The sequence below is a fragment of the Plectropomus leopardus genome, chromosome 9 (genome assembly GCF_026936395.1).
Source record: "Plectropomus leopardus strain MGB_pleo_1.0 chromosome 9, ASM2693639v1, whole genome shotgun sequence".
In the NCBI taxonomy this organism is placed as follows: domain Eukaryota; kingdom Metazoa; phylum Chordata; class Actinopteri; order Perciformes; family Serranidae; genus Plectropomus; species Plectropomus leopardus.
In genome coordinates this window covers 25,993,523-26,007,813 of record NC_142184.1, presented here as the reverse complement: position 1 = coordinate 26,007,813, position 14,291 = coordinate 25,993,523, and the positions used below count along the sequence as shown (strand labels likewise).

The 14,291-nt window shown below is 38.4% G+C and overlaps 1 protein-coding gene across 22 annotated transcripts in view; it reads right to left on the bottom strand.

The window, feature by feature from the left end:
• The window catches only part of cacna1db (calcium voltage-gated channel subunit alpha1 Db), a 104,008-nt gene that overhangs the window by 10,046 nt on the left and 79,671 nt on the right, over positions 1-14,291 (bottom strand). For 21 of the 22 annotated variants that reach the window (XR_015777541.1, XM_088082385.1, XM_088082384.1 and 18 more), the window contains 13 exons: positions 13,961-14,089; positions 13,039-13,104; positions 12,799-12,890; positions 12,534-12,693; positions 12,273-12,400; positions 11,943-12,039; positions 11,239-11,341; positions 10,241-10,342; positions 4,775-4,911; positions 4,251-4,367; positions 2,447-2,901; positions 743-769; positions 281-421 (listed from right to left, as the gene is read on the bottom strand). Coding sequence is in view for 21 of the 22 variants with exons in the window: in XM_088082385.1 (XP_087938511.1) it covers positions 281-421; positions 743-769; positions 2,447-2,901; positions 4,251-4,367; positions 4,775-4,911; positions 10,241-10,342; positions 11,239-11,341; positions 11,943-12,039; positions 12,273-12,400; positions 12,534-12,693; positions 12,799-12,890; positions 13,039-13,104; positions 13,961-14,089 (1,754 nt within the window). In the remaining variant the exon portion in view is untranslated. The remainder of the gene's footprint in view (positions 1-280; positions 422-742; positions 770-2,446; positions 2,902-4,250; positions 4,368-4,774; positions 4,912-10,240; positions 10,343-11,238; positions 11,342-11,942; positions 12,040-12,272; positions 12,401-12,533; positions 12,694-12,798; positions 12,891-13,038; positions 13,105-13,960; positions 14,090-14,291) is intronic. The other variant, XM_088082374.1, reaches the window with a different exon arrangement.

Here is a 14,291-nt window from a genome sequence, read left to right as displayed (position 1 = left end):
TGGCAGCCGATGCGAAAATGTCTATCTGGAGCCAGTTTGGTTTATTCGTTCTGAGCTACTGTAGAGACAACAGAGGACTGGAAGAGGACACGCTCCATATGTAGATATAAACGGCTCATTCTAAGGTCGCAGAAATACAACAATTCTTACTATCAGGTGATTATAAACTATATAAACATAATTATGAATATTATTTACCTAAATCCTACACACTGGACCATTAAGTGTGTCAGACAGTTACGTTTCCTCACACTGACAGCTGTCCTTGCCGACACAGTACCTGTCCTTCGTGAGCATGATGTCGTCTTCATGAAACTCCTCCCCGCTGTAGTACTCTCCCGAGCCCCGCTCGTCATCACTGTCCCCGTCTCCCGGTTCCTCTCGACGAATGGTGGGGTAGAGCACGCCGCTGCTTTCTGACCTGGCGTCAGAAAAGTCAAAGATATCATGAGTCAAACACTGATCAGTGAAAACCTTGACATTTATATCATACATTCATATCAGACATACTACAGTCAGTGCAATAAAGCACACACAATTATACTGTGAAACACAAATTTTACTGAAACATCATGAAGCCTCAAAGTTGCATTTCCACACAGTGCTTATTCAGTACCACATTCTTTGCAACTGACATAATTTGGATACGTTTTTTCTCTTTTTTTCCAAGTAAGGAGCTTTCACAGCATGTTTTGCCACAAAAAGTGCATGTTGTGAAATGAAGCTGACCTCCTGCACATACCTAATGTAGGCCTCATAGTAGCGTGTCCTGCTCCGAGCAGAGAAAGCAGGCGGTCAGGGAGATTATTTGACACAGGAGAGCAGGAAAGGAGGGGAAGAGAGGTTACATGCAGTCACAAAAGACGAGAGCACATACATTTATCTATTCAGAAATAGATGTTTATAAAGGATGATAATTAATTGAATGGTTTTACTGCTTTACCAGCTTACTGTCCCAAAGTATACAGGGGAAGATACTTTAATGAAACTACATATCATATGTAATATGAAATGTATAAAATTAGTTGTAGCTGTTGAATAATTATATCAGTTAAGGACTGTATCTTCATCACTATTTGAACGTGTCTAAACTGAAGCAATTCTTGCTGCAATCTTTGGAACAGGAAGCAACATTCATTAAGATCCATTTTGCGATCAGCCATGTGAGAAGAGATTGAGCCATTTGAAAAAAGTACATATTTGTACATCAGTAGGGAATAACCAAGGTTTGACATGGACCACTGAGATGTTGTAATGCTGAACAGGAAATGTGGGGAGGTTTAAGGATGGGTTTCTGTCAAGCATGCCCTTTTTTTTCATTGTCTTCCAGCATCTGTTGAGAGTTTCGAAGGATAGTCTCTAAATCAAAGATGGTATATACAAGAGACGGACATCATGAAAGCTCCTTAAAGTGAAACCAAAACATTGTGATCACCCCCTGTTGGCTAGCTACATTATAGGTCAATGATATCAAAGGGAACATGGGACTGAACTTGAAGCATGTCTTGAGTACATTGTCAAATAAGTATTTCCCAAAGATGGTTTCCTTCATTTTAGGTAGTTCTTATAACACTTATTTTTGTTCAAGTGTTCGTTGTCCTGATAGGGTTTTTTTTTAATTAGTTATATGATGCTATAAAAAGGAGGTTTGAATTCATGATTGACAGCTGTGCTTGCAATGAATAAGGCTGCTACCGATTGGTCAGACAGGTGTATGCAAGGGAACTTGATATCGCAAAGATCCCTACTATGCAGACTCTGGCTCCAAATGACGTCACCAGCGCTTAAGTATTTTGGCTTCATTTTAAGGAGTAAGTGGAGATGTGTTGACCATCCTGATGGACAGTCATTTGTCTAGACAGTGCAGTCAGGCTGGCTGTAATTAATAGAAAATGTTTAACATTTTGGCGCAGAGCCTCCATCAAGCACAGCTTGGGTCTCCTCTCGCTCTCTCTTATCATGTATTATAGTTGTCATTCATAAGCCATACTTTATCAACATGCACTTCCAGGGATTTGTGGATAAACAAAGTGCTGGTGCCCGCTGACTTTACTTGCATGTTAGACATTCCTGCTGCTAACTAGCTGCAAACACCGATTTGTCACTGTCACTGGACCCGTAAACAGGCCTGGTTATGGGTTATGACACCGAATTGCAGGATGCATCACTAACTGACTCCATTTCTGGTGGTTATGGGCTAGGGCCTAACTTTCATCAAATCTCATCTCTGAAAATTTTGCGGAACATCAGATGTGTTTTAGGATTATTATGACCATATTTTAAACAACAACCAAAACAATGTGTATTCAAAACATTCAAACATTCTATCAATCCCAAACCATTTCCAGGCCTAGAAAATAGTTTTCCTTATTTCATAACTTCTCCAGGAATTTTGTAACAGTGGGAACGCTGTATAAATATAAATATAAATCTTCTTTTCACTGACCTTGTGGAGTGTGACTTCCAAAGTTTGTCATGTACTCCTTTGCTGTAAGTGGACACAGATGATCCATTTTTGGTGGAGGACGAGCGGTCTCTCGTTATCAAACACTTCTGCTGCCTTCCATTGGTCATGGAGAGAAGTGAGGGCACGTTGGCATTGTTGAGGTTGGCATTGGAGGGTATTGGCGATTGATGGCAAGTGGAAATACAGTGAGGATAATGATACGGGTGAGGGGTGTGATAATGATGGTTATACTGGATGGGCGAAGAGTTCAGCTCTGTGTCTCCTCCTATGTCAACATCGCTGGATCTCCGGCCTGTTTGGGTGGGTTCAGTTGAGCCACTACAGGAAAAGGGAAGGATCTGTAGCGGCCGTTGGGTGACAGTGGTTGGGTGAGGGTAGCCTTGCTGATCAGCACTGACATGGTTGACATGGTTCCCAAAAAGACCACCATTACGCTGCAGAAAGACACCAAGAACCAGTGAGGACAGAAACAAGCATCATAAACACTGTAAGCTGCTTAAAGTACAACTGGCACGCTGGCCAAAAGTAAAAACATTTTGCATCAATACACATCATTTTAAAGACATACTTTAACCACCAAATGATTGTACAGAACATTTGTATAGCAATTACCCACCCAATGTTGACATTTAATTTGTGAGGGAAATTTTTGTTTTTTCACTCAAGCCTCGAAGATGAAAGATGAATCCAAAAACTGAGCTCGTGATGAATTCGGGTCATAGGCAACCACATTCATCAACATATCTAAACAAACTCTCAAACTTACAAACTCTTTCAAAACTCATGCAATATAATCAAAGTGTCATTTATTCAGTCGCATTTCAGTACTTCCCAAACAGATGTATTCTAACGAGGAAAATTTACCTTGCTGAACACGGGAGGTGTACGACTTCTTTGACTGGTCGTTTGTTTGCGTTATTGTGACACTTTGCTGAATCCAAACTATCTGTGAAGTTGCTCAAAAACACAAACTAAGTGATTGAGGCAACAGTAGACCGGCAGCTCCCGTGTTCAGTGAGGTAAAATTACTATTTTTGTAAATGGGGTCTAGCTTTGAAGAGAGCTTAGATAAGTTTCAATTTCAGCTTATTCAAAAGGTGCTGCTTTGAAAGTACTTAGTATACGACTGGATGAATGAGACCTGGATAATACTTCATGAGTTGATAGTATTTGTGAATTGATATTTTGATATCATTTTACTGTTGTAAATACAGCTCCTTTACTTTAATTTAAAAAAAAAAGAATTTTCTCTGTTTTTGGATTCAGAGTGAGTTCTTGATATACAAATAATAATTTAATGATCAATCAATCATCCAGCCCCGCTCTATGTGTTTTCCTTTAGTTTTTCATACTTAACATCAGCGCCTGTTATTAATCATGTTAATACAGTAAATCTTGAAAAAAGTGCACAGTAGATTACTGTAGATCATTAAGATCTATGTGATATCTGACTGTATCAGGTTTTTCTCTGTGCTGTAATATGCAAACGCCAGACTGAATGGAAATTAATGATGAGTTTTATTCTATTAATTCTTATCTCCATCAGAAAATATAAAAAATAATAATAAAAAATAATGCAATGTTGTGTAATACATGAGATTTTGTAACACTAAGACAGCAGAAACCTCTATTTGAAGGGTGGGATTAAAGACAAAATAGAAACTGGTCTAATAGGGCTTTATTAAGGAAAAAACAAACAAACTGCACCTTTAAAAAAAAAAAGACCTAAAAAACAAAACAAAAACAGTCTGAATGTCTGGGAGGGATCTTCAAGGACGTTTACCCTGTATATTTCTTCTTCTTCCTCTCCATTTGCGTCTACTAACCCCCCTTCTTGCAGGTCACATGATATGGCTCGACGTATCTCTGGCCCAATGTCATGCAGCGTGCGCAGGCCGGCCTGCAGAGAGAGTAGCTGTAACTCCAAACCTACCAGCAATTACAGGCTTCTTATCTACAGCTGAATCTTATCTGGTTAAGACAAATTGAGTTTTAATGTTGCCAAACATTCCAGTTCTTTCCAAGTGACAACATGTCTCTACAGACAGATCCGCAAAGTACTTCAGAAATGCTAACACGGCTTTTCTCCAAATTAACATATCATCTCACTTACTGAGACCATGCAAATAGTTTTGGTTTTTCTTGTTCAGGTTACTCTGACTACAGGGAACCTTTTTTTGGTACAAAAGTACTGTAGATAAAGGACATTTAGTAACATTTAATCACTGATTTGTATAATGCACTGGTGAAGTGTATCTATGTGATTGTATTCCCACAAACACAGAGCATGATACATTGTACTCTTACCTGTAGAGCCATGGTTGTGTTCAGTCTCTCCCATGAGCGCCTTCCTACAAGACCCTGCTCTTTGCGCCTCTTGAACTTCCTGAAGTAGTCCTGTATCAGGAAGGTGGCATAGAACTTCCCCACTGTTACCTCGTCATCTGAGCGAACAGACCAGACACACCCAAGCCTCCCAAATCAACACCAAAATACACCTCATAACTGAAATTCTGTTTGCATCCAAAACACTTAAAAAGTAAAACTATCTCATTATCTAAGCAAACAGAAACACATTTTGTCAAAAAAAAAAACATCAACAGTATAAAGCACCACCACTGCACAATGCTATCTTGACAATAGAACAAAACACCTCTGTAACAATCAAAATGAAAAGAATACCAAGACAGGTTGATGAAGTGCCATAACCACTCGCTGCTGCATGAGCATTACAACTGTCCAGTCTGGAAAACACTACTTCAACAGGATCATAGTAGAGAGATACACACACCACTGCTGTGTCAGAAGAGACTTCAGAGATTTGGTCCAAAGTATATTGAGACACACAGACTTGAGGAACAAACTTAATGAGAGGACTAATATTTGAAGCCGGGGCCCCAGATCAGATTGGTCCCATGTTTTGCTGTCCAGCTAATACATCTACATTTTGTGCCAGTTTTTCAAAGCGTCATTGGATGGGATCACTCAGATCCAGGTACAAACTTTTCAACATGACCAAATCCAAAAGGGGACCACACATCTAAATGGGACCACACATCACAGTATAGACTGCCGGCTACATAAAGAACAACAGGTAGAATAGCCAGCTGAGTGTTTTGAAGGATGCAATTGTAAGAAACTACTTTTGACTGTTACTACTTTTAACTTTACACTCTATGTAGACCTATTATGTAGTCCAATGTCTACTTTATTTACCTTGTCATTAACATTTAAACGAATTGGGTGCAAAATGAAATGTTTATACATATATGACCAATTTAAACGTTTTATTGCAACTTGTTCCTGAAATCCACCCTGAATCCACCGTGCTGCTGGGATCAGGATAATCAAGTTTTTTTGGATTAAAGTTATCCCAATCCTACTAAAAAGACAACACAACAGTTTACAACTACGACTGGCTTACATAATATTACCTGATTTAAGATTTTTTTCTTGAAAAAAACATGAACAAATCAAGATTTAATACACTCAAATAGTCAAAATCCTTAGTCCTCTTATAAAGTTTGATCATTTAAGTCTTTGTACTTCAGTATACTTTTGGACCAAATCACTTTAGTGTCTCCCAAAACAAGATTGCTCTACTCTGAGAGATTCAGACAAGCCTAGAATTCCTTTTACATTAACCTTCATCAGAACACAACACTGTGTCATACACTCACTTTTCAGGTGCACATAAAAGAATCTGTGGTCTTCACAATTTATCTGGATGTAATACTTGCTGTTCTGTCACAAAGCAAAACATAGTCAAATCCCCTTTCAATTTAAATTCAAAAACATAGGAAAAGCTACATTTTATTCTTGGCACTGTTTAAATGTCATAACTGAATGTATTTGAAGGAGGTGACTGTGCTGTGATGAAAAGGCTGAATACCATTTTCAAGAGTTTCTGCAAATGTGAAAGACTGCAAATGACATTTACATAAGTAAATGTCTGCAGCGTGTTTTAACCCAAAACCAGATTACATCTTTGTCAGCAATGCAGATTTTGCTTTGTCTCTGAAAACATGCATGCGGTTTGGAAACAATCCTTTTGCACACAAAAAGAGAAAAACACACAGAATTGCTCATGCATGCAAGTGTGTATGAACCTTTTTAACCTCCTAATTTACAGTAATTTATGGCTGCATTTCCTATAAGTCAAAAGAATATCTAGTTACTACCACACATACTAGTGCTACATCATACGACAGCAAAATTTACTACATTTCACATCCACCACCCCAGAGACAGATGAGCAGAGGTGTTTTTTTATATTTATATATCCCAGAAAAACAACATAATCTGCAGGAAATAGCACATGCAAGAAGGCAGCGAAGAGAAGCAGCGTGGGTCAGATCTACAACCCCCATTTTGAAGGAGAACACACAAACTACATTTAGCCAGAGAAGAAGCTGTGACTACACACACTATCTGCCATGCAGGTAGGCCACTGAAGCATGGGTCTGATTCACTCAGATAAGGTTGCTAAAGCAGGGTGGGGAAAGAGACTAAACAAGAAATCAAGAGACTGAATCTGTGTGTGTGGAAAATGTGGGTGGTTTTTTTTTTTTTCAAATGTCATCTTTCCTTTACCCATTTTAACTTAAGAGTAACTGAGGAAAGGTGACTTACATCAGGATAGCTGCTTTAAAATGGAAGCACCATTCAGTCCAGATCTGATGATCCATCTAAAAGCAGCTGACACATTTTTCCATATCAACTGACACAGCCTGAGATAAAGTGTGAAAAGATCTGTTCAGAAAGAATACCTTTGCCAAAAAGCACACTCAAGGTCATTAAAATGCCACTTTCACTTTCACTAAATTGATATTTTTCAGCTTGTCTGAGTCATACTTTCAGATGTGCATGAAGGTGTAGGCCAATCATTTACCAGATAAATCATGTTTTCATTACACATTTCAGTTCAAATTTTCTTGTTTTTGAAGGAAGTGATCTGCATCATTCTGACATATTTTCAATCAAAAGAAAATAGCTGAGTGATTTTAGGTCTGCGTTTAACCCTTTAACACCTGGATTAACATTAGTTTTGGTGTGCTGAATTTAGATGCTTTTCACAAGCATTTTAACCGAAACCTGGTTTAAGTTAAGTTCTTTTAAAAACATAATGAGCAACTTGGCAAGAAATGTCGCGCTAAAAGAAGAAAGTGAAAAAATAATAGATAAATTGGATATTATTTAAAAACATGAGAAAAATGTCAAGAAAAATATATTCATAATTATCTTACTAATATATTTAAAATTAGGTCACTGAAAAAAATGCTAATTTTCTTGCTCATTTTTGGGCCATTGCTTGTTGAATTTCTCGTTGCCATGTTTTTGAAAGAAATCAAGCCTGGTTGTTCAGGTTTTAAAGGGTTAACTACATAATGCATCAAGCGTGAGCAGATCAGTGTACAGTAAATTTTGTGCCCACAGGTGACAGCGGGTTCTCTTTCTGTACAGAGCCTTTTGAGGTTCTAAAGGAGTATCAGTAGTATCATGCCACCAGACTAAAACAGAACTGCCCCAGAGAGCTCAGGACGGCAGAAAGAGAAGAGAAGAAGACCAGAGACTGACTGAGCACTCTACTGAGAACAGAGGAAGCTGTGGAAGAGCGAGCCTTGGCGGAAAAGATTCAAAAAAACAAGAGAGGTTAGCAAACTAAAGCACACAAAGACATGCAATTAAATGAATTTCTAAAACATAGCAGAGCTGAAGCATTGTAAGCATACAAGGACACTGGATGAACTCCATGAACACACCTACAGAAAGCTGCTTGTACATGCTAGATACAGGTGTCACTATCTTCAGCCCTCTGTTAGACTAAGACTTGTTAGTGTGCGGTGAAAATTACGCTATTTTACCAGCTTTGCATGACTGTACAACATAAATGAACTGAAATCAAACAACACCACACAGTAAAGATCATATTCAGCACATCTTGACTATCTGGCTTTAACTGGCATCAACAATAGATGGAACAAAACATAGCTAGCGACTCAGACCACAAGTCTATCAGGTTTGGTTGAAGATACAGGGACGTATGTAACATTTGTTCTAACTTGTGATGATGTGCAAACCTCAAACTTGTTAAAAAAAAGTTGATTTCCACTTCAAAACATAAAATAAAGTTCATCCAACTAATGGCCGGTGTGTTTCTCGTAAAATTGCTTCTAAAAATGATTGTAAGACTGTTTTAAGAATGTAACCTCTGCACAGAAAGAAAATTAACTAAAAATGCTGTGTCAGCATGAAACACAGTATAATACAGTAATATTATAATACAATACAATAATACAATACAGTAAACAACATACCAGGTCATCAGCTTTCAACTTCATATATCAGCACAGCTTTATCTGATCAGCACAGTATTTTTATCTGATGTATACTTTACACACAGTGAGGGAGAGCAAGAGGAAGAGAGAATGTAGAACCAGATTCAGTGAGATTTATGAGAAACAGAACTATAGGATTATGACGGAAACCGCAGTGAAACTTTGAACGGCTGACAGAGATAAGAGTTTTCTGTAAACTGATGGATTGTGTGTGGTAACGCTGTATGTCTCATTGTTGGTTTTGGTCAGTAAGTGGGCCTCGCTTTCAGAGGTACAAAAACAGGATGCTGACGTCGTCTGACGGACTAACCCTTGACACCAGTGTCGTAAAGCGATATGAAACTTCCTTCTGTGGATTATAAATTACAACATTGAAAGGTAGCTTTTAAAACGTTGTAATTAGCTTCTTCACAGTGGACAGCTGCAAAAACCAATGGAAAATTTTCACAATAGATATTTTCCAATTTTGATAATAGGGTTAACACAGTTATAAATATAACAATTAATAATGGCTGAATTGTATCTAGCTGCTTCAGTTTCAGCATCCTGGTATTGTGCCCGTTGTCTCACTGTCACAGCTTACTGGGACACTTGAAGATAAAAAAAAGCCACTGTTTATGAATTTAGTAACAACTGCGCTTTTCCTGCTCTGAGACTTCAGGATGTGTGCTGTGAAAAAGTACTTTCAGACTGCATCATCTGCCTCTGTACTTTCCACTTGTATGCTGAGCATCTTGCAAACACTAAGAACACTAAAAAGAATATTGCTAAATATTTGTAACTGAGTTCCCGTGCTTTAAGAGCATTGTAGTAAAGAGTGTGAGAACTATTTGGATGGAAGACGCTGAGCATATGTATGCACAGCGGACAAGTCAAGATGATTATAGTGTATGTTCCTGTGAGGAAGAAAGTAATCAACAACTAACAGCCTTTTCAAAGGATGGAGTAAGTTTTTATACCAAAAAGACTACCAAAATGTATTTGAAATGAAGTGTTGTTGTGATGTTACTCCTTGCTAGTGGCCAGTATATATCGTAGTAAAAAATATAGGTGAGACTGTATCCTGACAAGCAAACATAATTCAGCAAACGAAGCGTGTAAATAAAACTGACTTCCTTTTTAAATTCAAATGTAGGTAATATTATATTTGCATTCAGATGCATGCCCACTGTTTGTCATACTTCTTGCTTCTATAAATAAGAACTGTTTGCTGTGTGGCTGCCAAAACATTTTGATGACGTAAAGTTGCCATTACTACCTTTCGGGAAATACAAATGAGAAGCAGCATGTATTCAAATTCATTGTGTGCAAGAACACTACAGATGAGTGGAGGGACGCAGTAAGGTGACTGAACTGTGAATGATGCTCAACAGCAAATAGTGATCACTGTTAATGCAGTGTGCTGCCCACGTGCATGTGTGTAATGACCACTGACCGCCTGCAGGGGGCACCACTTGGTCCAGCAGCTTCATGCTGGTCCTCTTCCAGATCTTCTTAATCACAGCTCTGAGCTCCTCATTGGCTTGCTCCAGGTTACCTTGGAAATGACCAAAAAAGTGAAAAGTTGAATTTCAGTCCACTTTGGTTAAAGGACACAGTAACTGATCACTACATCAGAGTATTAAGTGAAAAAAATTATCTATCTTGTTCTCACACACACAAAACACAAATCTTAATGAATACAGAAAATTCCTTAAGATAAATGAATATAATAGGATTAATCATGAGATGTCTTTACGCAAATTAGAGCATACAAGTAAATGACCTGAATCAATCGAGCTTTTATGACAGTCTGAGGTAGCAGAGAGTTGTACTGATGCTGTGTGTGGAAAGACTGCTTGTTAAAAATCTATAGCCCCCTCTTGTGGCAAAATGTTAAACTGGAATTTAGGTTTTATGACTGCAAAGAGTCAAGGCAATGACACAGTTGTAAATAGCAGATTAATATACTCACAGTCCAAGTTGCTTGACATGATATTAATTCAAAATACACTGCATAAGGCATCCCGGAGTAAATAATTCAGAGGGACAAGGTGTTACATCAAAACATTTGCATGATATTTGACAGACAGGTAGATAACAATGTAAAAACATTTAAATCTCAAATATGATTTCATCACATACTGCAGCCCAATGATGAGATCAATATATCAACACATTTTATTGTTAAATGAACAAAAAAACAAACATTGAAGATGAAGAGGTACAACCTTGGCTGCTCAATGCACAAAAAAATATGCTTGCCAAAAAAACTGCATCTCTGTTCATGACATTGTAGTTTACGGCTTAATAAATGACCAAATAACAAGCACACTGACTGCTCCTGTTGGTTTCTCTTGGCTATTGTCATACAGCTCAAACTTAAATCTGTTTCATACTTTAAGTCCCTTTTATATTGCAGATTTCTGATGGATCTTGACAGTGAAGACTTACCCTCAGTTTTAATCTTGAGTGCAGTGCGGACCAAAGCAAACAAGGTGGCATTGAACATGACTGTGCCATCGCTGTTCAGCGGCATGTTCATCGCCACAAGACGCTGCAACAGAAGTACAGATCCAAAAGGATGCATTAAATGTGAAATAAGCAGAGGGGCAACCGTTGTTTTGAAGGTCACAAGTAAGTCTCTTTGTGCTCGAGTCCCAAGTCAGGACAGGCAAGTCTCAATCCCTAAACTTTTAGTTTAGAGCCTTAAATAAGTTACGCTGCCCTTTTCATCACATCTAATGCAATTTCAGCAACAGTTTTATTTTATTAATTATTATTATTATTTATTATTCAATTTACAAAAAACGTAAATGCTTTTTAAAATCTGTCCTTTTTTTTTTTTAAAAAACAACTTTGTAGGACGTTGTTCTTAATGTTTCTCTTCTGCAACTTATTGGATGCTGTCTGTTTGGTGCAAACAAAGTGGATCTGTGGAATTAAGTGTGGACTTGTTGGGAATGAATAGTGCTGACATTAGCTGATTCAGGAAATGAGGGGAAATTGATTGAATTGTGGAGCACTTTTTAAGTAACAACTTTTAATGTTTTGTACTCTTTCATGTATTTTGGTCACCCTTACCATTCACCACAATAGGAGTCATGATTTCTTTCTGTCTTTATGCATGTGAGTGTTTCATGCTGTGAAAAACCCACCTTACAGGCCACTCTGTGGGGGCAGAGCTTGCCAAACCCCAGCGGAGGCTGGATCCTTCTCAGCAGAGTCACCACATCAAGGTGCTTTATCCTGCCCCTGACAAAGGGACACATTAAATATAAGGCACTATCACACATTCTTGACTGCCAGCAGAGGTTCTAATAAGTGATGGATAATCAGTAAGTTCACTTTAGAAGGTATGGCTGTTGTAAAACAATCACTATGTCATGTGTACTTACAGTATGTAGTATTTATTAGCAGTAGCATCCAGGATAAATAACAGGAAGTAAATGTTGCTGGTGCTCTTCAAACAGGGCCTGAGTACTTACTTGGCTTCAGGGTCGTATTCAGACCAGATCCTTTTAAACTCATCCAGGTGATGCGGTCCAAGAATTGACCAATCACGGGTAAGATAGTCAAAGTTATCCATAATGACAGCAACAAACAGGTTGATAATCTGAAACCAGGACATGCAACATTTTTGTCATATTCTATTGTATTATTACTTGTATTGTAAACTGGTAGATGTATGCTTGAGTCTGTGCTCAATCAGTACTGATACTACACACAGTGAACTATCTGAAGATTACCAGAAAAGCACAGAGCATGTAGAAGCTGATGAAGTAAATAATGGCGAAGCCGCTGCCGCAAGTTCTCTCCTCTCCGGGGTTGTAGTCTGACTCTGAATCACACAGCTTCCCTGGCAGACAGGCTAGCATGATCTCCTGCCAGGCCTCACCTGTGGCACACCTGCCACACAACAAGAAACAACATGAGCACAGGCGCAATGTGGGATTTAAGCATTCAGAGTGCTTTATCATAGTTTGTAACCAAAAAATTAAACTTTTCAAACACCTGAAGAGCATCAGGACAGCTTGAGGAAAGGTTTGAAAGTTGTTGTTGCGATTGATTTGTGTTCCATCTACCATGGCGATTTTCCCAAACACCTAAAAAGGACAAATATACATTGTTTCAAACAATCAGTCAGCAAGCTCTCAAATTCTTAATTATATACAAGAGCATTAGGCATCACACAATGAAAACAGTCACTAAATATACCCTGCAGGGTGTCCAACAGGTTATACACCATATTACCTGCATTCCAATTACGGCATAGATGAAGAACAACATCGCTATCAGGAGTGCAACATAGGGAAGAGCCTGAGTGTGGAAAAAAGAGAAAAGAATGAGACACTGCTGCATAACTCTGGAATCTGTAGTCTCTAATTTGAGTGATGTGCAATGTCAAACCACATTTACATCATCAGATCCACTGATTATCATGCCAAATTATGTACAACTAGCCCCATCCTGTTGCAATATGTATGTTGTCTTATCTTGCTTTGCTACACAGTTTCTTTAGAGCTTCATTTGAACTGCATCCAAAAAAACTTGGTTACAATCGTGGTTACAGTGGTTATAAGTGAATTAGGTCTCTCCAATGATACAGTTCACCCCAAAATCAAGAAACATATTTTTTCCCCTTACTTTAGTGCTATTTATCAATCTAGCTTGTTTTGTTGTGAGCGTTGTGAGTCAGGAGCAGGAGATGCAGACATTAATGGCATTCTCCTCAACTGAGCTCTAATGTCAGCTAGCATAGTGGTGTTAGGTAAACTAGCAGAAGATGCACAATTTCTTCGGTGCAGTGATATGGTTAGTGTAGTTTGGTAGAAAGAAAATAGTTCCTACGCAAAACTGCTCACAAAAAGGTCTGTGGATTGTCTTGAGTTTTTCAAATGTATTTTGTGGTGCTTTGAGCACCACAAGCAGAGTTCGATCTAGTTCAATTTTATTGGCTAGAAGGGCGGACACATGTACGGCCGATATTTCTGCAACACACACAAAACAATCTAAGTTGATAAATAGCACTACAGATAAGGGAAAAATATATATATTTTTATTTTGGGGTGAGACAAATGTTTAAACTTGTGATTTGTCTAATCTCTTATCTCATTGGTTCAAATACTGCAGATTCAAGAGGGCTGTTTAGTGGCTGCATTTGTTGGAGTCTCACCTGGAAGGACTTGATAAAGGTCCACAGTAGAGTCCTGATGCCCTCCCCCCTGCTCAGAAGTTTAACTAATCGCATCACTCTAAACAGGCGGAAGAAGGTGATTGAGATGCGAGCGCTGTCCTCTGTGTTCTGGGGTGATGGACGTAGAGAGTGATTAGAGGATGAAAAAACAAAATTTGTACCATCCAAACACAGACAGTGAGAAAGCTCCATACCACTCATGCAGTCAGTCATACATGCTTTCTTTTAATCATCATGTATGAGTCATCTTAGCTAACTATTAACATAAAAGTAGATAAAACCTGTAAAGACAAAATATTCCCATTTGTGA